General features: G+C 32.6%; 1 protein-coding gene across 1 annotated transcript in view; it reads left to right on the top strand.

Moving 5' to 3' along the window:
- Positions 1–12,008, top strand: part of Dscam4 (Down syndrome cell adhesion molecule 4) — a 304,268-nt gene extending 292,260 nt beyond the window's left edge. The window contains 7 exon segments of the mRNA XM_085943975.1: positions 816–962; positions 1,639–1,812; positions 2,014–2,183; positions 4,228–4,300; positions 5,377–5,601; positions 6,490–6,622; positions 11,828–12,008. Coding sequence (XP_085800101.1) covers positions 816–962; positions 1,639–1,812; positions 2,014–2,183; positions 4,228–4,300; positions 5,377–5,601; positions 6,490–6,622; positions 11,828–12,008 — 1,103 coding nt within the window.
- Positions 12,009–25,741: the final 13,733 nt, after the last annotated feature.

Raw genomic sequence — 25,741 nt, 5'->3', positions numbered from 1 at the left:
ATTATGCAGTTTACTAAAAATTAAATAATCACATACAAATATAAAACTATTAAAAAAAAACAGTTTTTAAGTTCAAATATAAACTAACAAATTTAATAAGATTGTTGTTTTAATTTAAATGTCCCTCTAAGGCGGACGAAACCGGTCCTAATTTATTGATTAAAAGTGGAATAAGTACTACAAAAAAAAATGCGTTTTATTAAATTAAAACAACAATACAATGCAGAATTGACAGAACCATGAATTGACAGTTAACAAAATAAAAGAAATTAACAAATAAGACAAAAGACCTCCACACAGTTTTCAATGTGGCAAATTTATTCAAAATTAATCATAAGTATTGTAGTCGATTTTTCATAGCATGTCACTTGCCAAAATTAATGTCCTGTCTCTCATCATGATGAGAGGATCGTTAAATAATAAAGTACTATAGTTGCTTTCAAATAATATAGTATCCTATTTTTACGTTCATAAAATGTTATGGCAAACAAAGAAGAAAGCGACAATAATTGTGTTCGTGGAGTGACAAGCTATATTGTGACTACGAATTCAAGAACACCTCAGAAGGATAGATCTTGAAAAAAATATGGTTCCGAGGGATACTCGAACCCCTGTGGAATTATTTTAGTCATATATTCATATTATTTACTCTAGTAAAATTGAGTCAAAGGTTACCTTTCTGTAGATTGTCTTCAATTACGTGTCTCATGAGTCCGTCATCAAATGTCGCCATTTCCTGTTTAACTGAAGTAGTATGTAAATAGCAAAGAGTTTTAAAATAGTGTAAATGTTAATATGAATCTCCCTTTTTACAGTGAGTCTACTTCCAGAGCTATCACCACCCGTTTCTCATTCGAGTGATAAACCATTTTATGCAAATCTCCGGGTCGTTCTTCCAGTAACACTTTCACTCCTCGTGTTGACAGCACTTGTTGCATTGGTCTTTCTAATAAAGCGAAATAGTAAGTTTATTCCAAGCAAAACTAGGTTCCATTTTTGAATTACTCATAATAAATTATTATAATATTAGGTACACTAGTAAAAATTATTTAAATCAGTTGTACTCTACAAAGACTGACATGTTTCCAATGGGTTTTTGTATCATAGACAATAAGCAACCACAAATACATGGCTGCCTGTGGCGAATGTAGCTGGCCTGAGATGTGTGCAAAAAATATTCCCAGTTTAGAAACCTAGAATGCAGAGATGTCGCCATTAACTTAGCCTTCATAAGACATTCTTATTACAAATACATCACTTGTTTTTCAGCGTAAGGTTAAATGTCATTTTAGGCTATTTAAGTATGACTATGGATGTTACGATGGCTGAGCGACTAACACGTCGGCTTATAATATATGGGTCTTAGGTTCGAATCCTGGGTCTAGAAAATACATGTCAATTGTTTTTCTGTGTGTTTGGGGTTGAAGTATGAACCTATGTAATAAGTTGAGCAAGTGGTTAACATCCATTTCTCGTAAAAACAAAAATCTGTGGAGGTCCATAATTATGATCTTCTTAGGATCGGACATGGTTTAAAAAAAATGCGTTTTTACCCTTAGAGGCTTTCTAATTTCTTAGCTAATTCATGATTAGTTCTCCGTCAACTGACTGTCAATTTTATTAAATGTTTACTTTTAGAAGAGATGAATCCAGGATCATGTGGATCCCAGGCGCCCATAGGTGACTCACCATCGATTGCTCAACTGCAAAATAAACAAAACAGAGATCAGCAATATTTGGCAGTCGGAGGTAGAAGCCGGCAGCCAATTCCGCAAGTTCCTGACTCGCCGAACTTCAAGGGAGATGGAAATGGTATATAACCAATTATTTATTACATAATATTGTTTGTCTTAACGTGATAAAGAATTATCTACAGATTCTTTGGTTAATTACATGGTCAAAACTAGCTATCATCGCCATATATGTCACAAGTAATTATAAGTCCAAAACAACTTTGATACAGCCAATTCTCATCTGAATTTTTCATACTATCTTATTTTTAAATTGTTTCAGATTATATGGAAGACATTTGTCCATATGCAACATTCCAGCTGTCGAAACCAGCGTACAGCGAGAGTAGTTACAGTGGAAACGTGTACAGCGGACCGTACCACTCTGTGAGGGGATCCTTTGTTTATCACGATGTCAAGCCTAACCAAGGGGGCAAATTCAAAATGGGACATGTAAGTCTAAGATTTGTACAATTGAGATAATACTTAAATCGACTCGCATTTATCACTCTAAAGGCTTAATTACATTGGCAGAAGCACAGACCCAACCCGATCCAACGATCGACGCCGACCGTCGTCGCCAGCTATTTGCAATTACACGCAACGATTCAATCTCGTTGGTCCTTGATTTGATTGGTTTAAAATAATAATAGTGTTGCTATTATTAAAAATATAGGTTCAGTGAAAACTAGATATTTCTTAGATTGGTGGCTACACTGAACGCATTCCTGCGCAATTTTACGTCAAAAAAACTGAGCTGTCAGCTGTCAAACCTAGCGAGCATCAGATCTGTTAAAATTTACGCGGCCGTTTGACATTTAAAGAAAGTTTGTATACTTATTGTTAATTTACATCATGAATAACTGGGCGAGCTTGAATCTCCAAACCAATTGAGTAATTCGAATATCGAAATCGAATAATCCAAAGACTAATTTATTGTAGCGAGTATGGCTAGGTATATTTCAACTGGCTCAGGCGGTAAGGACTCGCCGTAAACGAAAACACTGGGCAAAAGTTGGCTAACTGAAGAACAGCGTGATCGCCATTGAATATGGCGGGTTTTTTTACGTTCCACACTATATCTTTGGCGTGTATTAATTCGACGAGGACTGTGTCCTCGGTGATACTCCATATATATTTTTTGAGTTTTCGCCATCTTGTAGTTGTTCAGTTGAAATCGACCAGTAGAATGAAATGAACGACCGTTTGCATGACTCGCGAGCAGGCGCATATTCGACTATTTTCGTACGCTTTCGCCAATCTTCGCTTGATAATGAATGGATCGCACGACGGATAATAGAAAATTTTCCACTTTCGTCCCGATCGCTCACGATCCTTGAAAACCATAGAGGTTAGAGTTTGACAGTCGTGGCAGACGATCGGGCCAGACGCAATCTGCCAATGGAATATGGGCTTAAGCAACATTCCGTGTAGCCTAACTTGATTTTCGAAACGAGTCCAAAATGTTAAATGAGTTAAAGCAACAACCCAAATACCAAAGAAAAATTAATAACTAATGGCCAAATGCAGAGATGTCAATGTTAAGTAAGCCACAAGTAAGACATTCTAAAAAGAATAATAATAATTAACTATTCACTTGTTTTTCTTACTTCCACTCCGTGAAATTGGCGGTGTAAGGTTAAGTGTTCCTTAGGCGACTTAAGCAGTTCAATATGACTATGCATGTGGCAATTAGTTAAATAAACTAAATATCGATATCTTTGTATTTGGCTGTAAATTACTAACATCAATAATTCAGTAGAAATCCTATGTACACTCACAACATCATTATATTATAATATTATATATATAATATTATTATATTATATATATATATATATATATATAATATTATATTAAATTCAATATTATATATTAATTTGAGGTCTACTAAGCCAAAAGAGAGTTAAAGATTTTAAGTGAAAATATTTTTTTACGGGGTTAGATTGTTTAAAATGTCTGTTTTAGTGTCATAAAAGTGAATCAGCAAGAGGTAATTCGTGACGAAGTTACAACTATATTTTGGATGGGTCTAGTGAAAAATATGTGACGAAATAACCAAAGTTGTTTTTTTTTTAAATTGCTCTTCTGATAAATTGCAACACTGTCTCTATTTCTGGTAGCCAGGTTGCGTATAGAAAATCGTTTCTGCTCGGATATGGTCATAAATCAAAACCGGGCATAATGTTGCAACTCTCAGACCATGTCGTGACAGTGGCGACACGCAGCTAGCCGAAACAAATGAAATTGAAGTTTCTGCACATGCGATGAACATTTTGCTATTCTACTTACACCCCCATGTCGAGTGATATTTTTATTACTCGTGACAAGCAGATTTTTTTCCACCAAAAATATCTCACCGATGCTATGTGCCGCAGTACATTAATTTGCATGTATTTGTGAATAACAAACCAAATCACAACAACAAATTCGACATGCTGCAGTCGAGACAAGTTTCCATGTATGATAATAAATTACCTTTTTGTTTTTATTACAGAATAAAGAACCAGAATATACAAAAGTTAGAAGAAAAGGTAATCGGTTGAGAGATCCACATTCAGAGAGCCAAGGTAAATAATATCAATAACAACCATAGAGACAAATAGTATGGTAAATATATATTGCTAGCCAGAATATTAAATGCTTCGCAATTGGCAATAGAAGAGCCATAATTAAAAATGGAAACCGACAGGAAAGACAATTCTGCTTTAACTGTTGCAATCATGCTTTTTTAATGATTTCTTTCAACATCATACATACTACATAGGTTTTAGAATAAAACATAATATTATATCGAATCATTTATGTAAGTATAAGTAATAATTATTTTTTATTAATAAATTATAGTATTTTCAAATGAATTACAGTGTTGAATTTTAAGTAATAATCTGAACCAAAAATAAAATATGTTCGTATACAATAATTCGAAGATACGAAATTCCCTGATGTTTCAAAAATTGCGCTTATTTTGAGTCGACGTTGGCTTAATTGTGTTAAATGCCCCGATCAGTTTTTGAACGTTTTGAGTTTCTGTCCACTTTTTTCATATAGGAAATCGTTTTTTCAATTGATATTTGATAATAAAGAAATCCCGAATCTCGAGAAAAGATTCTCGAGATCCGGGATTTATCGAAATGTTAAAAATTTTAATTCTCGAGATTCGGGATGGAAAATCTCGAAAATTTTTCGAGAATTCCTGTTGGGAAATTCTCGAAACCCAACTCTACCTACTACTTATAAAGATATTGTGAAGATCTCAGTTTTGTCCACAATATGACTTATTGAGTTTTTACCTTTGAAAAAATGACAATTATTATGTTATTTGGATCAACACTAATTATTGTACAATTGCTATAGTGAGACAGTATGGTACTATTCATTTTCTTTACTGTTAAAATTGGTGGAAAGATGACATAATAATTTAAAAAAATAACAGTAGGTTACTATTAATAATAAATGTGTTGTAATTTCTTTTGGATATGACAATAATAATATATGAAGAATAAGTTCATTCATTATCATCATTATTATTTGCTTTCCATTTATGTGTTGACGCTAGCGCTGCCGCATTGGGGGGGGGGGAGGGGGTGGGCGCTTAGGTACCGCCAGCGCTTGCAGCCACACGTTTTCTCATTTTCTGTTGCAGAGTCCGACAATCTTGGCTCCACCGACTCTGAGGTGAAGAAGATTCTAACTCTGCACCTGCCCATTTCAGAGTATGACACCCGAGACGAGGGGGACGACATGTCCGAAGGGAGTGACGCCTCCGCTAATGGTGACAGCGCATACCAGAGGGGGCCCGCTGCCGCCGTTGCTAGGGCACGCCACGCTGCACACAGGCAGGCGGATACTGTCTCTGCTTCTTCTCACTGTAAGTTATAAAAGATGGTTCAAATCCCGCATTTCACAAAACTAACTTATTGTTTTTCAATGTATATTAGAAGATCAATAGCAAGGAGTTAATCGAGCTAACAACCATTCTTCATAAAAACATATATATCACTACAACTCTACTTAAACATAAGTATCTCGTTTCCATTCTGGCAAAAGTCACTATCAGCAGAATTAGCAGTTTGTCAGAAGTTAAATATACAAATGGTATAGAAAATTAATACTTCAGCGAAGGTCATTAAATTGGATAATTAGGGAAGATGACCAATCCGAGAGCAAACATACCATAATATTGATTTCTTTAACATTTTTAAAGTTTCAGATTTTTCAAAACCATGTGGCTTTTGTCCGAACGGCGACAATGTGCTTCCGGGAGATTAATAAACAAACCAATGTTAATATTGTGCTAACATCACTTCAAAAAAGTCACCAATATAGCATTGGGATAAGGGGATTACTACAATCTGACATCAAACGCAGGAAGCCATACCATACAAGATTAAAACTAAATTACTGTTGTCAATTTTTTTTTAAACTTCAAAATCAGAATTGTGAAAAGAACATATTTTTTTAAATTGATTTTTTACAGCTTAAAATTTACTAATGACATTACTTCTTTAACCATAGATACCTACATAAATCGAAAAAAATGCTATCAAATGGTATCTAAAACTAATTATCAACTAACCTCAAATCAACTTAAGCAGTTTTAGCTGAACACCACAGAAATATATTTTTACCAATGAGAGGACACAATTATTAACTTTTTTCATCATAATTTGGATATTTTTTGAAGAATTTATATTGTTTCCAGTTGTAGGGGGTGTGGACGTGTCGAGCAGCTCTTCAGAAACTTCTTTAGGAGGAGGAGGCGCCAGCAGCGGCGGAGGGGGTAGGAGAGGGTTCCCATCACGGAGGGGGAAGGCGGCAGCAGGCCAAGGTCGTCGGCACGTCCGCTCCAGCTCCGGATACTCTAGCCACAATGACGAGACTACATTCAGGTGGGATCAACTGCCAACTACCAACCATCACCCTGCACTCCTGGAATGTGTCATTGGCTTTTCATGTCATCTGTGTCGGATAAGGAAGGATGGATGAAAGATCCGTAGCAATCGATACAATATATTCTTCATCTTTCAGAGTTCCTCTCCTTTCACAAGTTGAATAACATCATTGTTATCTGCATTTTAAATGTTTTAATCCTTCAGCCCTGAATATGTAAATACAATAAACATCCTAAACAGTACTAATATCCCTTTCTTTTAAAATGTTGTTTCTTAAAGATGTGTGCAGTCTGTACAATACTTTTTGCAAATATGAAAACTCTCTCAAAATTACATAATGAACTGTTTTATTTTTTTGTATTTAATATGAAGTTTACTGGCAGAAATCATAAAAGCATAATCTTACATATTATATGTAATCCATTATGTAGGTTGTTTAAATATTTTTATATTTCTTCTCCGATATTCTTGTTAAGAAAATTCAAAATCACTATTATCGACTTTACTGTGTACATAAAATTAAATATTATGCAAAATGAATTCTCACCAATCATGCAGCTTGTTTTTTTTTACATTAGATCTTGATTGCTACTGACCTTTCGTTAATCTTCCAACAGGTAAGTATGAAAATGGCGATGAAATAAATTAAACCCCCTGTTGTGTCCAAATTTGCAATGCCTACAGGGAAATAAAAACTTATTTCATTTTATTTTCTCACTGTTTTGTATAAATGGGCTTTAAGTGTTAAATATTACATAATATCAGTAATGCTTGGTTTAAATATAAATGAATTTTGTTTCATTTTTCAAATAGTGTTCTATCCAAAGATTTTGAATGAACCATAGACAGAACTTTTCTTTATTTCTGTACAAAAACATTGAAGCAAAATCCTATTGCTGGTTGCTAGGGAAGTCTTAAGCGTCAATTACATTGAGCTTCTTTACGAGCTGTTTGTTGGCGAATTTATAATCTGCCTGTAAAGTCGCCCAGTGTAATCATCGAACAAGCTAACATGTTCGATGATTACACTGGGCGACTTTACAGGCAGATTATAAATTCGCCAACAAACAGCTCGTAAAGAAGCTCAGTGTAATTGAAGCTTTAGCAACCAAAATGTTTTCTTATATTATAAACAAGCCTTGAAAATTGCGAGATTAACTTGAAGCTAACTTAATCATAGACCAGAAGTCCTTTCTTTGTTTCATTTTCATTCATTTAGGGTTCATCTCTATAGAATAAGGCTTTCTTCAACATGTTTGGCTTAATGTAAACAAATATGTATAACAAATTATACTTTGCCAAAGCAGAACTGATATTACCTTTTTAAAATGTTGTCAAAATGAAATAAATAATGGATATAACAAAAAAGAATAATATTTAAATTCAAAAACAATTGAATAAACGTCAAAAGTTGAAGTCGATAATTTAGGTATTAAGAGTTAACAATGGTGTCTATATTATAAATTTAATATTATACCTATGCAAGAAAAACAATTCTAAGTCATCCAATATAATAAAATTATAGAACATGATTTTAGAGGATGTGTCAAACTTTAAAATTGCAAGTACTCTATATCTATTAACATGATTTTGACACTTCGAAAAGCATTGATTCCAACTTTTGACAGTAACCCCACGAAATGTATCTTTCCATTAAATTTATTACTCCTAAAATAAAAATTGAGCTTGAAAACCACTACTGGACCTTAAATATGTTAATGTAAATTACATAAAACAGATATTTGATGATATACGTAATTTTTCTTCTATTTCTAAATTTAATGAAAATTTTTAATATACATAATTGATATATTGCACAAAATTTCTCACACCCACTGATTATTGACTATTTTCAAAATGAAACTGCAACAAAAAAAATAAAAACAATAAATTTACAGGTTGAGACCTTTAGCAACATATTCAAACAATACGAAGCTGAGACAATTCTATTTACCGCATGAATAGGTCAGTAGCTTACATTTTTATAAGCACACACTTAATTATTGGGAAATATATAATTGCACTTTTTCATAAGACTTTTTTTTTTAATAAAGGTTTGCACTTTGAAACGGACACTTTCCACTGTGAAAGTATAACTTGATTTTCCTTCTACTACCTGCCAATCTGGCCAATCAGATATCGTTCCCAGAAATAAGTTCCCAACCTCTTGTTGGTTTCACTAGTGTGCGTGAATTTATTCTGATATATGAGTCGTATCAGTGGCTAAGGGTGAAAGTAGGCTTTTAAGATCGAACATAAATAGTACACACTAAACTTTGTCAGTCAAACGTATTTGTTTTCATTGAACTAAGACTACAGTATACAGATTAGTGTATGTTAATTTTTAAAATTCAATTAAAGCCTGCCTAATCCAAACCATAGTAAATAAATAACAGTCAAAAAATATTTTTTTATCTATAAAATATTTAAAACACCATTATGTAAACCATACATAAATTTAAATATTAAAGATAGAAGAATATTTTTAATTAATTGTGGCTTGATATAGGCATGACTTAATGAATATTTTAAAAAACTAACCAACATCATCTATTAAATGTATTCTTAATTCAATGAAAACAAATAAGTATGACTGAAAAAGTGTGCACTATTTGTTGGATTGCCCATAGCATACCTAAACTATTGTGGTTTGGTTAGGCAGGGTTTAATTGAACTTTAAAAACTAACCAGCACTATCTGCAAATTGTATTGAAACCAATAAGTATGACTGACAAAGTTTAGTGTGCATAATTTATGTTGAATCTTCAGTCTACTTACACCCCTCACCACTGAGTCATATAGTTTCTATATACAATAAGTCCACTTAAATATTGGCAAACTGAATATTATGTTCATTTCTTATGAAAACCTATGACTGAGTTTATTTTATGGTGTTTGTTATTTTTATACAAATACTCACAATAAATGGATCACCCGTGGCAGTAAAGGAGAAATTGACAAAATACTGATGGACTTATTGGCATTTGAAACTAACTGTAAAATTTAACATATTTAAGAACTCAGTAGGTGTGACTTATTGGTCTTGTTTCTACAGCGGCCACATTGATTTTTGCAAATACTCAATGCAGGTTGGCTATCTACAAGGACATAGACTTATTGATATTTGGAAAAAACCACATTGTGGATTAACACCGTTAGGAATTCATCGTGATTTTTAAACTCTTTTTTCATATAAATCTTTGGCTGTTAGGAATTGATCAACATTTTATTAACGTAGAAAACTGCCAGTAGAATGAAAATGTCATTAGTATCTCAATTTTTAATCATAGAGGACTTATCGTATATAGGAACTATACGAGACGACATCTTTTCATTCGCTGTAAGCCGCTGAAAAGCTGAATAGTTAACTCTTGTACAAAGACACAAAAATGCAACAGTTAACCGACTTAAATCCCTATATAGGTGGCCTTTTAATGTCTCTGAATAACTTGATTAATTTATCTAAATGACATATAGTGGTAAGTCATCATCATTAAGTGTTTAGAATAGCTCCGATGTGATGACTGTTGCATTGACACATACATTGGAGGTATTACAGTCTTATTAAAATGAGATGTTACTTATATCAAAGATTTTTATAATTATTATATTTTAGTACATATTGGTGGTATATAGAACATTAAGAGTTTTATTAAACCATACGGTGTAATATAAAGACCATTTTGATGAAATAGTCACATCGGTGGTTTTAACATCTCAATGACGATCTAGCACTCTCAGAGGATGTGTTCGGTATCCAACGATTCATAATATAAGCAAGTGTGAGATGCTATTAGGCCAACCTGACAGGACTTGAAGGCAAAACCATTGTCATGTAATCATATCTATATTTGTGGAAAAAACAAATGTTTGTTTGCCCTTAGTAGAGACAGTTCTGCAACCCTGCCAGGTGCACAACACGGTGTTATAGACCAGAACGTGTACCCTTTGATAGCACCTGAAGGTATACATCCATTTATTATCCTGATTGGAAGAATCGGAATAGGACATTATTTATCTCTACATTTTTATACAAATTTATATGAATTTATTCACCTGGCAACAAAGCCACTTTTATAAAATAGAACAAAAAAGAAATATTTATTACATACAATTTTCACTCCATTTCATAATATTATGGATGTCAACAGTGTGGGGAGGTATTTTAACAAACTTAGGGTCATCCATATATCAGTGGCAAAGGATGGAGGTAGGCTACGGATCCGACAAAAATAATGCACACTAAATTTTGTCAGTCATACTTATTTGTTTTCATCGAACTAAGAATACAAAGTGCAGATGGTACTGGTTTGTTTTAAAAATTCAATTAAACCCTGCCTAGACCAAACTATAATGGATAAAAAATAGTCTTATATCTATAAAATATTTTAAATTATGCCATTAAATCATATTATACCTATCATTTTGATATTATATAGACAGAAGAATATTTTTGATCTATTACAGTTTGGTTTAGGGGCTTAATCGAATTTTAAAAACCATTCGCAATTTGTATTCTTAGTTCAATGACAACAAATAAATGTGACAGACAAAGTTTACACTGTTTATGTCAGATCTCTGCAGCATACCATCCTTCGCCACTGCCATATATGACATCAAGCCTATGAGAAGAGGTATGTGATGATTTTGGATGGGGTGGTCAAAAATGTGACATCATAAATCCAACAAAATATAAACTCATTTTTTTAAGAATGAAATATTCCATAATTCATCACTATTTTCAGTGAATTTGTTTTTTAAAAAATAAAGCGGGGAGTTGAAAATACTTGATTTAGATAGGGGGATAAAAGATTTTATAATGAAGTTTGATCATGGAGGGAGGAGGATCAAAAAATACTGAAAATCGTGGTGACGTCATCGTCACTTACTGATTTTCTGAACCCATCGGGTCCAAACCCAATATTGAAAAATGATATATTTCACCCAGGCACAGGAATCACATCCACAACCACATTATGAAATCTATGTTTTTAATTCGACATGAGAACCTCAGGTGTCAGCGCTGCACCAATTCGACATAATGGACTGTTTGAAAGTGCAAATCTTCCATTTTAAAGCACAGACAATAATTTGATGTTAGTTCAGCTAAATAAAAGTGCAACTAAATATGACCTATTAATATTTAATGGCTATTAATCGTTCAATTATAATTTTAATCATGATGCGTTTATTTTCTTACAGTATATCAAACTTCCCTTCGTTCAACGAGCACATTCATCCCCCGTCGAGGTTCTCTGACGATACAGAGTGTGAGAACAACGGCGTCGCCCAACCGAGGCGGAAACGGGGATCCGGCAGCCAGACTGCTGTCCAGGGAAAGCGGGACAATGTCTCGAGAGAAACGTTTCAAATAAACGTGTGAAAGTCATTTATGAAGACCGTTCAGGGCATGTTACAACCTCCGGCAGCATGTAACATTTAATATTTATTTGACGCTATGACACCACTGTATTAATTATCTGTCATCATGATTACTGTGACATTGTGCTACACGGCATTATGATAACTTTGTTAGGTATACGGCCTTGCTGTACAGCAGTGGCAAAGATTGCCTGTTGGAGACGGGTAAGCGATTCGTAACCGAAAATAATAGTGATACTTGAAGTAAGAATTTTTGAAATAGGCAACTGAAACTGGCAAAAATAATATTATGATATTGTTATTTATGAATACATACTGCATAATAATATGTCATTCAAGATCTGACATTTAAATTTTGTTTGTATATTTTCAATAAACATACATGACATAAACTTGAAATCATGTCATCCGTAATACTTACTTATTGAGTGAGTGCTCTCTCTGTCCCACTGTAGCGACGTAAAAGCGGCGATTACATTATGATCACTTCATGTGCTGTAACTGTGACAAATTTAGTCAATGGTTTCGTCATTCTAAAATGTATAGGCCTGCAGAAAATAGAAAAAAACCTTCACGGACTAGTGCGGTTCGTGATGTAGCGCGATACGCGTGAGGTAACATAACGTCACTGTTGTTCTGGCAGATTTTGCTAACTGACAATGTTTGTTTAAAGGTTCAAAATGTGCTATGTGATATTTATCAGTCAAATAACATTTTAAATACCAAGAAAAACAACTTTACACATTTTTTTCCCGTAACGGCAGCTTACTGTGACAGCACATGACAGCACGTAACGTGATGATATTATATTTGAAGCATAACTCTCTTTACAAACAATTTCTGTACTGTACTGCCACTAGTTCACTAAAGATTTCTAATATTTAAATACGGAAATATAAATCAATAATATATGTTTCCACTACTTATAATATTGTGGTAAATATATGAATATTTTAAAATTACTTCTTTATGAATCAAAAAAATAAACACAATAGTATGTAGTACTTATTCCACATAATTTAATTAATGATCAGGACTAGTTTCGACAGCTTCAATGGGACATTTTCAACTGACACAAAATATACAATATTACAAATATTTATAATAATAAATTTCAACGAAAAATGTATTTGTAAATAAAATGATATGGAGAATAATTAAATAAAATGACAGTTAATCTAATTAAGTCTTGACAGTTAATACCATTATAAAAATTCTTTAAGAGTTAAGATGAAGGTTAAAAATAATCGTTTGCTATGAAGACGTCTTTGTCACTGCTACAGCATATCGTGATGTGGACGGATAAGATATGATATCGTCGGTCCCTATTAAAAAAGTCGGATCTGAAATTTTGTCATTTTCGGATTATTACGTAAAAGTTATTTAAACATTTAAAACATTTATACCACAATCACAGTTTTTTTTGTTTGTTTGAAATATTTCGAGATATTCAAGTTAAAAATGACGGATCTACCGAGAGTGTCCGAATAACAATGTCGGTTCTTACCAACCGACATTGTTGGCTGGGCGTGGGTGAGTAAGATGCGTCGGATCTGACAGTTGCTGCTATGTTCACCGGACAGACGGATGTTTTTATAAACGTTTAGAAAAGTTTCTATAACCCGTATTTTTATTCATTATGGCAAGCAATAGGTCACAAAGGATATTTGATGAAACATCTTTGATTGCTCGTACTGAAAAATAGCATTTTGTAGATCCGACTTTTTTAATAGGGACCGACGATATGTCATTTTTAAATCACTTTTCGACACATAAAACCTGCTTTAAAGGAGAAACTTGAATAAAATCTAAGACCGACTTTAATGGCTTACTTAAAACCAGGGGTAGTCAACCTTTTTATACCTACCGCCCACTTTTGTATCTAGATGTTATACTAAAATTTTCTAACCGCCCACTGGTTCCACAGTAATGGTGTAATATAATAATAATTACTTACCAAATACTCTATGTCAGACTTTTGCTAAGTTTGGCAGAATAAATCTTTATAAAACATGTAACTGTAGTTGAATATATTTTTATTTATACTTAGAAGCATGAAGTCTGATGAAATTACATTTAATTAATTACGTAACGTGAACTAAGGGGCGATACAAATAGCATATTTTCTGAAATTTAAATTGTCTCGGGGAATTTTATGAAAACATAATGAAAATGTTAAGCCCCCTACCGCCCACCATGGAAGCTGGAACGCCCACTAGTGGCCGGTAGGGACCAGGTTGACTACCCCTGCTTAAAATAAATAGACGACAAGTAAGTGATACCATAAAATTTTTGGATAAAGCAATTAACATAAATTAGGAATATTCTTAATATAACGCAGTAACTCTTATAAATTACAGTAAATTTGTACTACAAACTTAGGTCAATAAATAAATCAAACTAGGTCTATTTTGCTCTAATGCAGTGATTCCAAACCTGTTTTATTTGGTACCTGTATTATTATTAATACCTACCTGGCTGACACATAATATTATTAACTTCTTCACCGCGGAGCATTTAATTACCACATTTAAATAACGTGCAAGTTATATCTAATAGCCTACTAATGAGGACACAATAGCTGTGCCATCAGCGCTGAAAGAATTAAGATCCAGAGTATAGACGTGTACAGCAGACCGTGGAATGCTTAGGCAACGTGATACCCTTAAGTAGATTCAAAATGCTATCCATTACTACTCTTAATTTCAAACTAAGTAGCTTGTTGGGATGACAGCATAAATCTAGGATGACTTTGCTATGAAAAAAAATATTTTTCCGCTCTTGTCGAGACGTGGGCTTTCATTCAAGCCACTAAGCACCGAAATCGGTTCAGTAGTTTTCACAGAATTTCGTGTAGTGTATGAAATTATATATATATCGACTGTAGAAAGGAAAAAGGACATAATCCACAATCATATTTTACAGGAGGCAGAAAAATCTTTTTTTTGAAAGTTAAAATACAAAATAGACATAACGATAATTAATAATTTGGTTTTTATATCCGTAATCTGATATTAATTATTGAGTTAATTAAAGAAAAATCAACAAAAATGTCGTTTTTCCCACTTCACTTTCTTGTTTTTTTGAAATTGCCAGCTAAAATAATAAATCGGCATTTGCATCTGACATCCTTCGGACACGTGTACAACATTATTATCCAATAAAACCTATTTTGAAAAAAACTGAGGGTTACATCCTTTTTCCTTTCTACAGTCGATATATATATATATAAATCATATCTAAATACATTATCTTACTAAAAGTAAAGTAAATTACAATGTTCGTTCCTAAGCGGAGCATATGGCCTTCATAAAATGGAGATTATATTAATAGATAGATCAAATCAAACCTTTTCAAAGGAATAAACCTTTAACAAATAGGTTTTAATTGTACTTTTTTGGTATTTCTTTGGGAATCCTGAAGTTCCATGGAACCGAGTTGGGAATCACTGCGTAATGATGTTGGGAGATTGATTTATGCTTTATTGCTTTTTTCCAATTAAAAACAATTTTGCAATCAACATGTGCAAATTACCTCAGTCATTTTATAATGTCACTTACTTAACTTTTTCCGTCAGCCGATGAACAAGTATAATTAAATACCACAGATTCTTTTATATTAGACAGTTAACCAAAATTTTCTCTTCACACCTGATGGTCTTTGTGCCTTGACTATGGAGTGTTTCCAATGGAGAGATCACACGCAATATAGTTATTGTGCTACATGAAGTAACCAAAGATTAAGCTCCCTTTTTTAATGTTAATAACCAAAAAATACTATGCATATATAAAAATACAAACGAATTATTAAATATAATTTTGAAGGTTAGTTATTTAATAACTAATATCAACTATATGACTGAACAATTTAATATTATTATAAAACTATCATTTCTAATAATTGCCTCTAAGTGATTTTTTAAATTATAATATTGTAAGTACATACTTATTATTAGAGTTGTTTATTTTAATCAATTGTGAACAATCTGTATATAATATAATTATTAATATACTTCAACTTTAAACGTTAAAATTATTTCCAATATTATGTTTAAACATAATGATAACAACGATGAATAGTATATGATCATTTACTGTCAATACAGTAGAATCTCGATTATCTGGACTATAAATTATTGTACCCTTCTCCGGGAAAAGAGCATTATCAGTAGTGTAACACTTGATTACGGCAAATCATTTCAAATGACACGCCATGCTTTTGTTTACATACCAGTTAAAAACCATCCAAGGCATGAGAAGTATTGGAGTGGTTACCTCAATATAAATTTAAGAATAATGCTACCACAGAACAGATTAATAAATAGGAATGTAAAAGCCATCGCTGTGGACGAATATTTTTATTTGGGTATTTTATGACGGACAAGCCGTAAACCCAAATATAACAAAGCATGCCGACGGCATTCAATACTGGATGCATGTTACATTTACGTAACTTTAATGCATATTATTATCATACAGACGTAACTATTGAAAATAACATATTCTAACACGTGTTTAAACCGGTTGGCTGCCAATGACGTCTTAAGATGCAAATTATTCCGTGAACGGAACGCCGCTCATACAAAAATGATGTCTTTGGACATCCTGCTTTAAGCGGGATTTTACTAACGTAAATCAATTATTTTAATGTTTTTTTTTTAATTTTTTATGTTGAACACACGACATATATTGGGAATATCTTCACATACTCAGAATTGAAACAGAATTCTTTTTTACCAATTGAAACTTAATTGATTTTTATTTTTTATTTTTGCAATAAAAAATTGCAATTCGCAGCGTGCAAGGTACCGCCATACATACACCCACCGGCAGTAAAAAGGTTAAAATTATCAAATTATAAAATTGTTTTTTCTTTTAAAAAATCAAAATTGATTTGTCAATGCTGTTATCTGATGATTACATATAATGAAATCGAGATAATTGCAGTCCCATCAAGGTTCTACTGTACTAAAAAAAGTATTTTAATTTTAAATTATCAAAATACACATTGTATCCATTTTTATACCAATTTCATATTGTAAACTATGTAAGCTGTTACGGTTATATAATGAAATTTGTTGTTATTTTTAATTTTTGCTACGATAATAATTATTGTTTTTATACAATATTTCTCATTTTCAGGAATCATTTTTAAGAACTACGCATGATAAATATTAATCATTTGACAATATACAATGTTAAAATATATAAAATAATATTTATTATAATACTATAGATATCTCATGTTGATCATGTTAAAAAGTTAATAACAAAATAATTGAAGTAGATTTTATATAAAGGTTAATTAGTTGTGCATTAAAACCGACAACAAAAAATATTCTAAGTCAGAAGTTGCGTAATTGTATATAAAATGTCTTGATTAATGGTACCTATGATATATAAAATATTAATAATATGTGTAAACAAAATGGTTGATCTGGCCAATGTTACCATGATTTTTATTATTGAGTTTTAAAATAAAATTATCACAATGGCAAACTCTTTTGTAAAGAATTGATCTTTTAAAATGGATGTATAAAATAATATGTAATAATATTCTGACGGAATTAAATTCAGTCCAGCCTAAATATCATAAAAATTGATGTCTGTTAATAAAAGAATGTGTATTTTAAGTACTTCTAAATGTATTTGAATAATGGCAAATTTCCCTCCGTTAAAAATACCGGCTTATAAATTAATAGGCAAGAAAACACTAACAGAATCATTAATAATTTATTTTATGAGACTTGGCAATATTAAAAATCACATCTTACGAAGTGATATGAAAAATATCAATGTTTTAGAATATATTAATTTGAAATCGTAATGTTTTTCGTCAGTTCTAATTTTTCTATTGTGTTCTACTTTGCTAAGCAATCTATGCAAGTCGTGTTTTGGGGGAGGTTCACCTGTACGTATTGACTCAATTTGATTGTATACCATTAAATAATACTCCTGCACTTTGTGCATAGTTCATATATGTCGAACACAGTAACGAAATTGGGATTCTCGATAAATATGTACAATTGGCATGTAAAACAATAATTTAATAAGCATCGACCCACCAGATTTAACATTTATTTTTCAATTTTCCAATTTTGTCAATTTTTTAATCAATATCTATTAAATGCCTATTCAAATCATCGATATTGGAAATAAATTTAAGATAATTTCCAACTTTTATATATAGTGGCCGACACGTTATAAATCCCACGACTCATGCATGTACATATCTATACTTTGTCTCACATTTACAACAAATCCATCCCCAATTTCATATAGACGCCAATTTATGCCCCCACCCAACACTGTCTTTTCACGCTTACAGCTCTCTGACGTGTCAGCCGCTACATAGAAGCCGTACCGTAATAATTCTGTGTACAAAACGAAAATACAGATTAGAATACGCTGAATTAACTATAATGCATACTGAATTAATAAATTTCATACAAAAACATGGAAATTCCTATACAAACTGGTACAAAACATAATCTTATTTTGGCCCTCCTGATAATAAGTGTTTTACATAGTTTTTACATTTTCACGTAGAATCAGCCATTATCCAATTCTCAATAACTAACAAAATAACCCCCCGACCATGTCCAATCCTAATAGGATCATATGGGCCTCCACAGAGTAGAGGTTTGTATTAACAGATTTTGTTTTTGACGAGAAATGGATGTCAGCCACTTGCTCAACCTATTAGGTCCATACCCTGACTCACGCACAAATTGAAAAACAATATGTGTACTTGCCAGACCCAGGATTCGAACCTGGGACCCACGGCGTGATAGTCCAACGCATAAGCCGCACGGCCACCGTGGGCGCTGAGCACAAAATAACTGACCTCAATAAATATAATATGATTTCAGATTAATTTCAACGATAGTAAGTCTGCGTCCAATTGACGCACACTCAATGAGATAGCGTATCCGCAATTTATTGCATAATCATTTCAACATATTATTCAATAGTGCGCCGGTCAATAAATAAATTGGAAATGTCACTCGATTATAAGTTCCCGTTAAAAACACATTGCACCGAATTGTCATTATATTATTATGTTGTATCGATTGTTTGTACCCTTGTAATAATTGAAACAGTTAATAAACACTAGCCTCCTCCATCATCGCGAACTACTACCGTCTTTCATCCGCAACACCTATCCACCGCCGAAGTGGAATACCTACACTTTCTTACACAGAATTATCCATTGGCTTGTTGGATGATATTTTTTTTGTATACATGATACAAAAATTTTAATTGAAAAATTGGCAATGTTGGAAATAGAATTCATCTGATTCTTATATAATATAATAATTGTCTTTTTCATAAAATGATATAACTAAATTATTACTGTATCTATAGCTATCATTTACTTAATTGTATCGATAATAATATTATAAACTTGGATATTTGAGATCGCAACACATTTTAACATAGACAATAAATATTGTATTCAAATCTGCTAAGCCATGAAAAATGTATTTCCCACCCTCACTGACTCAAATAATCACAATAACATAATGATGTATTTTCATACTAGTTTTTTATGCTTTCATTTTTAGAGTAGTTTTAAGTGATACCAAAAAAAATGTAAATATCATAATTATTGTATTTAACTCCCTAATATTTTATTACTATACAAGAAATACAATAATGACTGCTTCATAACTTCATAAGGGAAAAGATATGATCAATAAAATTAATATATTCTTATCATGTAACATCTATGTATACAATATTATTATTTTTCTTGTCGTTTTCTTATAATATTCAACCGAATCTCTATACGGTAATACCCTAACGTACATTACCTAGGCATTGTTTGAAATTGAAATGTTTTAAACAATAAATGAGCAAAAGTTTCAATAGACGAACAGGTAACAGAATGAGAACAAATTTACGGGTGGAAACAATTGTTTTATGTTATAACTAGCTGACCCGGCAAACTTCGTACCGCCTGAGAATCAATAATCTTGTGTTAACTTATTAGCTGAATTAAATTCAGTTTTTTATTAAGTTAAAATGAATACTCAAAATGAATAAGTTCAATTAATGTGCAAAAATCAAATCAAAATGAAAAGTATTTTAATTATATTGAACTGTACACACACGATGACCGCGTGGATTAAGCGCCGGTCTATAGTGTCGAGGGTCCCATGTTCGAATCCTGGGTCTGGTAAGTTCACAAATTGTAATTCAATTTCAATTCAATGATAACTACCGAGCCAACCTTCAGTCGTAAATTGTGCGGTGGCAAGCCAGGCAGATCCAATGAGTTTAAAAATTCAGTTGGATAGTTGGTTGCTTCGTCTTCATTTGTTACACAGTCGATAGATTTGAAGGAATGCAGTGGATCAACGATTTGATTTTGAATTGTGAAGTTTAAGTGATCCACATCTTTGTTCTTTACCGCAAGAATGCTCGTTCACTCAATCAATTGTCATGTTTGTGATTAGCAGTGATGTTCGGTAACACTTTGTTGATGAGTTCGTCCTTAGTTGAGACGAAATTGGAAAAAATCAGCGGAAACGAAATCAATCCGCTCGCTTCATCGACAGGAACACGGCCGTTACCAATAGTCAGCAATTGCTTGGAGAAATCTTCGGCAGATGGATCGTTTAGCAATACAACTCGCATGTTTGTCGTCAGCTGAAGTGTCTTCACATAGTACCACAGAGTCTATGATTTGAGGCAAGCATTTATTTTATCAGCAGCGGTCGATTTTGGAATGACTGGTAGTGTTTGGCGAAAATCGCCAGATAGTAGAATCATTGCGCCTCTAAAACTTCTTGAGTCATTACGCAGATCTTTCATAGTTCGATTGAGTGCTTTTAATGCACGTTTGTGCGCCATTGTGCATCCATCCCAGGTGATGATTTTACTTGCTAACAAAACTTTGGCCATTGTTGAGTATTTCGCAATGTTGCATGTCGGTTTTTCAGTCGGCAATTTCAACGTTGAATGAGGCGTTCAACATCCTTCTAACAACGTGGCCGCTATCCCAGAAGAAGCAACTGCTAAAGCATTTTCGGATCTCGCACGAACAGTAGCCAAAATTAATGACATGAGGAATGTCTTCCCAGTTCCATCGGGCGCGTCGAGGAAAAATGAGCCACCATTTCCATCATCAATTGCCTTCATTAACGTATCGTACACTTCCTTCTGTTGAGGGTTCAACAGTGGTACATTCGTTCAAACTGATTGGTTCAATGCATCTCGATCACGTTTCAATTCTCGATTGAAAGCGTCGTTCATTCCACGATGTGGCGTTGGCATTCCTAACTTGACTAAAAAACTGCCGCACATGAGGTAATACATGTATTCGATCAAAAGCAAAGCCAGGTTATGTATCTCCTCATTCACCTCGAGATCGGGATTCTCTGAACTGACACAAATTCGATGTAAAATGTCTTCTGACATCCTCATCCTTTCACTTGTTCCATAGTTTAGATGGATTCGATGGGAAGCATGTCGAAATAATGATATCAAATAATGTGCGTATCTGACTTGGAGATGCAGAAACAATTGCTTCAGCGATTGTCATATCCCAATGAGTATCGTTTTCAAGCAAATTGAGCTGTTGACATGAAGCACGAAATGTTGGGCACACTGCACCATTGACAGTTAGACATTTCGACTATCATTGAATCATTCTTTCTTTTGTTTGTTTGTTTTTTCTTTATTATTTCTGTCATGTATCAGAGATGGCGTTGTATACGGATTTAATTTTTTTGTGATTTTCTTTTATTTTCGAATGCGCGAGGTTTTCAACGTTCAAATTCATCGATGTCAGTCAAAAGCCTTTCCATACAAAATGTATGAGAAAATTAATTTTCTTCATAATTTATTTTTTCCGTGATTTACCCAATGTTTTAATAATTATTCTGCCATTCGGGGCGGAGACAAATCCAACAAATCAAAGATCATAAAAATCGGTCCAGCCGTTCTTGAGTTATAAATGGTGTAACTAACCCGACTTTGTTTTATATATATAGATAGATTAGTCTAAAAGTATTGCATTAAAAATAGGACTGACTTACGTTGTTTTGACTTAAGTCGCCGACTGCTTAATAACCTACTAGGTTACTTATTTGTATTTGAATGAATTTTTTCAAAAAAATTGTGTTATTTCTAAAAAAAATCTAAACACCTCATTACTAATAATTATTGAGGTCATCTTGAATGAAATCTTATAATATAGTTTAACTTATTGATGTATTGGCATTCAGTGATTTTCAACCTTGGATGGCCGAAACTAACATGACTTGACTGCGCCACAGGGGTTTTGAAGATGCTCAGAGAAAGCAATCGGAGATAAGAAGTCAAGACGCACCAAGGGTTATAGTGCCAAAAATAATTATGATGACCTATGTAATTAAAAATATCATGTCTATAATCATGTGAGAATATATCATTATCCGTGTGCAGCAAATAAACAAATATTAGAAAATTGATAAACTTGCACTATTTGCATAAATTTCTTTAAATTCATTCCGATTGTCAAATTCTTTTGTCCTTTGCGGATTCATAACATTTTAATTCATAATTTATTATTATAAGCTATCATTACTATATCTATTTCATTATGTTCAACAATCGGTCATATTTGAGCACTTTTTCAAAATCATTAAAGTGTTCCTGTATAAAACATTACTTTCTGTGAAAGTATTGAATTTTCTTGTGATCTTTCCTAGGTTTTATATTTACCATCATTATTATATTATGCCAAATAACTATATCAACGACGTAAGTTAACTTTGATAATATCGTAATTTGTACATGTAATTTTCACTGAAGACGACGAGAAAGTCTCAAATGATTTTAACACCTTTACACTGCCAAAATAAATAATTATTAGAATAGAAATACAGACAAACTAATGTTAGTACTCATACCCCATTTTATTTGTATCAACTATTGATGATTTTAAATACCTATGTCATCAATTTTACATTTTAATGGTGAAACACACAATTTTAACTAAAAAAAACATAATTATGTATGTATATTGCTTCAGACTTTCACGGTTATTTGACATTTTTTTCAATACTAAGACTATCATCGTGTTATTCCATAACTTAACCTCTAAGCAACGTTTGCTGTCACTCGAGTCTCAATATAACAAAGAGCCTAGAACTTCGAGAAAGAAAGAAGGAACAAGACACGGTGATAATCTAAATAGCGAAAAAGAACTATGTACTACCCATTGGCTTTTGGAATATTTGTAATATACCTATTTATATTAAATTAACTGCAAATCCTTCATAGAATGATAGACAGCATTGATTTTGTATGTCTTTCATTGTATGTATAACGCAGGAGATGTAGGATTTGTTAAAATGTTTTTGACAACAAGAGATGTATTAAAATAATTATTTAAAAAAACCGCATACATAGTTAATATTTTTATATTAATGTGATGACATATTATTATTACTACTACGAAAAAAGCCAAAGACATAAATAAAACTGGTCATAATCTAGACTCTTTTTGAGGGCATTGAATTAAATAAACTATAAATGAAATTATTAAAATAAACACAATAGAGCCAAAATTTATTAATACGTAACTGTCAAAATCTTTAATTGACGATCATCGCAGGTACTTTGGTGTTATATTATCATAGTTTACGCCTAATTTAAGGTTATATTGTCTGTATTAAAAGAAATTATTAAAAATAGGAAATGAAAAAACAATGTTATCATATAATAATTTTATTTGTTACTCGACAATAAAATAATAATTTCAAATGCATCTTTGATTTTTGTACATTATTTTAAATTTGATTTATAAACATTCCTCTGATACACAATTATAATCGAACATACCTAACCAATATACACAAGAATTTAAAAATGAGACCAAATACCCAATACCGCGTTTACACGTGCATGGATTTACTGCTGACAGTACATATCGCACCGTGAGTGTAAAACCAAGGCATCTGCAAAAGACATATTTTGGATATATTAGGGTTTGAAGTCTTCAGTTTGTTAAGAGAAATAGAGTTTCTAAAAAAAACCATAATATCGTCACCGTTCAGGCAAAAGTCACCAACCCTAAAAACATAGTTTTGAGATATCGCAATTTGAAAGTTTGAAAATGCAGGAAAAATCAGATTTTAATGTTTTGAAGGTTTTATCTACATCAAATTATTTTCTCATGTCTTCTTAATAATTTATTTAAGGTACTTTTACTTTTTGATGCTAATTAAAACATCTGGAAGGTTTTAAAGGAGGCAAGGTAGCTCAAATTATGGTTTGGTGACTTTTGCTTGTTAATAATCTGAACAATGTTAGCCAAAAGAAGTATCAGTAAAACTCACCATCTATAGTATAGTGACTTTTGCTTGTATATTTATAACGAAGGATTTTTTTTTTATAGAGTCAATAATGTCTATTCACCTATAATGACTTTTGCTTGTTAAGATTTTATCGAAAGTCATTTAGTGAAAAACAAATAATTCGGATTTAAGCAAAATTTTACTAACTAATGTACCGAGTTGAGTTTTGCATCTTAAAGAACATAATTTTACGCTTCCGGTGACATACTCAACTCAAAACTGCCATTTTCAGGGTTGGTGACTTTTGCCTGAACGGTGACGATATTTGGTTTATATCTACATTATATTGCATGTTCTTTCAGTTACTTCACTTTTACATTATCAAGTTCACGACTTTTGCAGTTGTTTTGCATTTAATCTGAAAATTGAAAAATTTGCAGATGCGTTGGTTTTACACTCACGGTGCGATATTATCGTGGCCATAACAAAAAAATGTAAACACGTATTATCGTGCAAATTGCAAGATTGCATGCATGAACCAAACAAGTTCTGAAGTTTCTGAATTTTCACGCAACAATTGAACTGTGCAATAATCTAAGCCTGCGCAGTAGAACGATATTAGCGAACCTACCAGTAAAAAAATGAGCTGCACCGCACAGACACTCATATTGAGATTCACCGATTTTCACGAGTTGTCAAATAGTACCCAACAATGATAACATCTTGTCTCGCTTACTCTTTGATCAAATTAGTGAGACAGTGAGCATTTTTACGTGTAACCAGTATCGTGATAGTTTAAAATACACACTATTGGTGCAAGTAAAACCATGCACGTGTACAGGCGCTATAGTATTCCATGGATTACGGTTGACAGTATGTATTATCGCGGCCATAACAAGAACATGCACTGTTAGTACTATCGTGCAAGTTCCAAGATTGCATACATGAATCAAAAAAGTTCAGAAAATTTTGAATTTTCACATGACAGTTGGAATTTGTGAGATATCTACGCCTACGAGAAGAATGATAGTGCCGAACCTGCCAGAAAAAAAAGAAACTACACCGCGCAAAAAATTTTTGATCTTTACCAATTTTCACAACCGGTTAAATAGCACCAAACAATGACAACATTGCATCTCATTTACCCTTGAAGAATGATATTGGCGAGACAGTCAGCACTTTTATGTGTAAACAGTTAATATTACGATAGTTTAAAATACACACTATTGATGCCAGTAAAGCCATGTACCTGTACAGGCGCTATAATCTTCTAATTATTAAGCGGACTCACAGATTCGATAACTCACATCGACCGTCGTGCCAACCTTAATCCTCCAATTTCAGGTCCCGGCTATATTATTCAATAACAAATGCAACATTATCAAAACTTGTGACTTTTTCATTGAATAAAAAATATAGTGTTACATAATGTATATCTTTTTGTT

Source organism: Rhyacophila brunnea, unplaced genomic scaffold (assembly GCF_057557595.1).
Source record: "Rhyacophila brunnea isolate RB1 unplaced genomic scaffold, BYU_Rbru_1.0 scaffold_16, whole genome shotgun sequence".
NCBI lineage: Eukaryota > Metazoa > Arthropoda > Insecta > Trichoptera > Rhyacophilidae > Rhyacophila > Rhyacophila brunnea.
The sequence above is the reverse complement of the archived record's forward strand: the minus strand, read 5'-3'. Positions and strand labels throughout refer to the sequence as shown.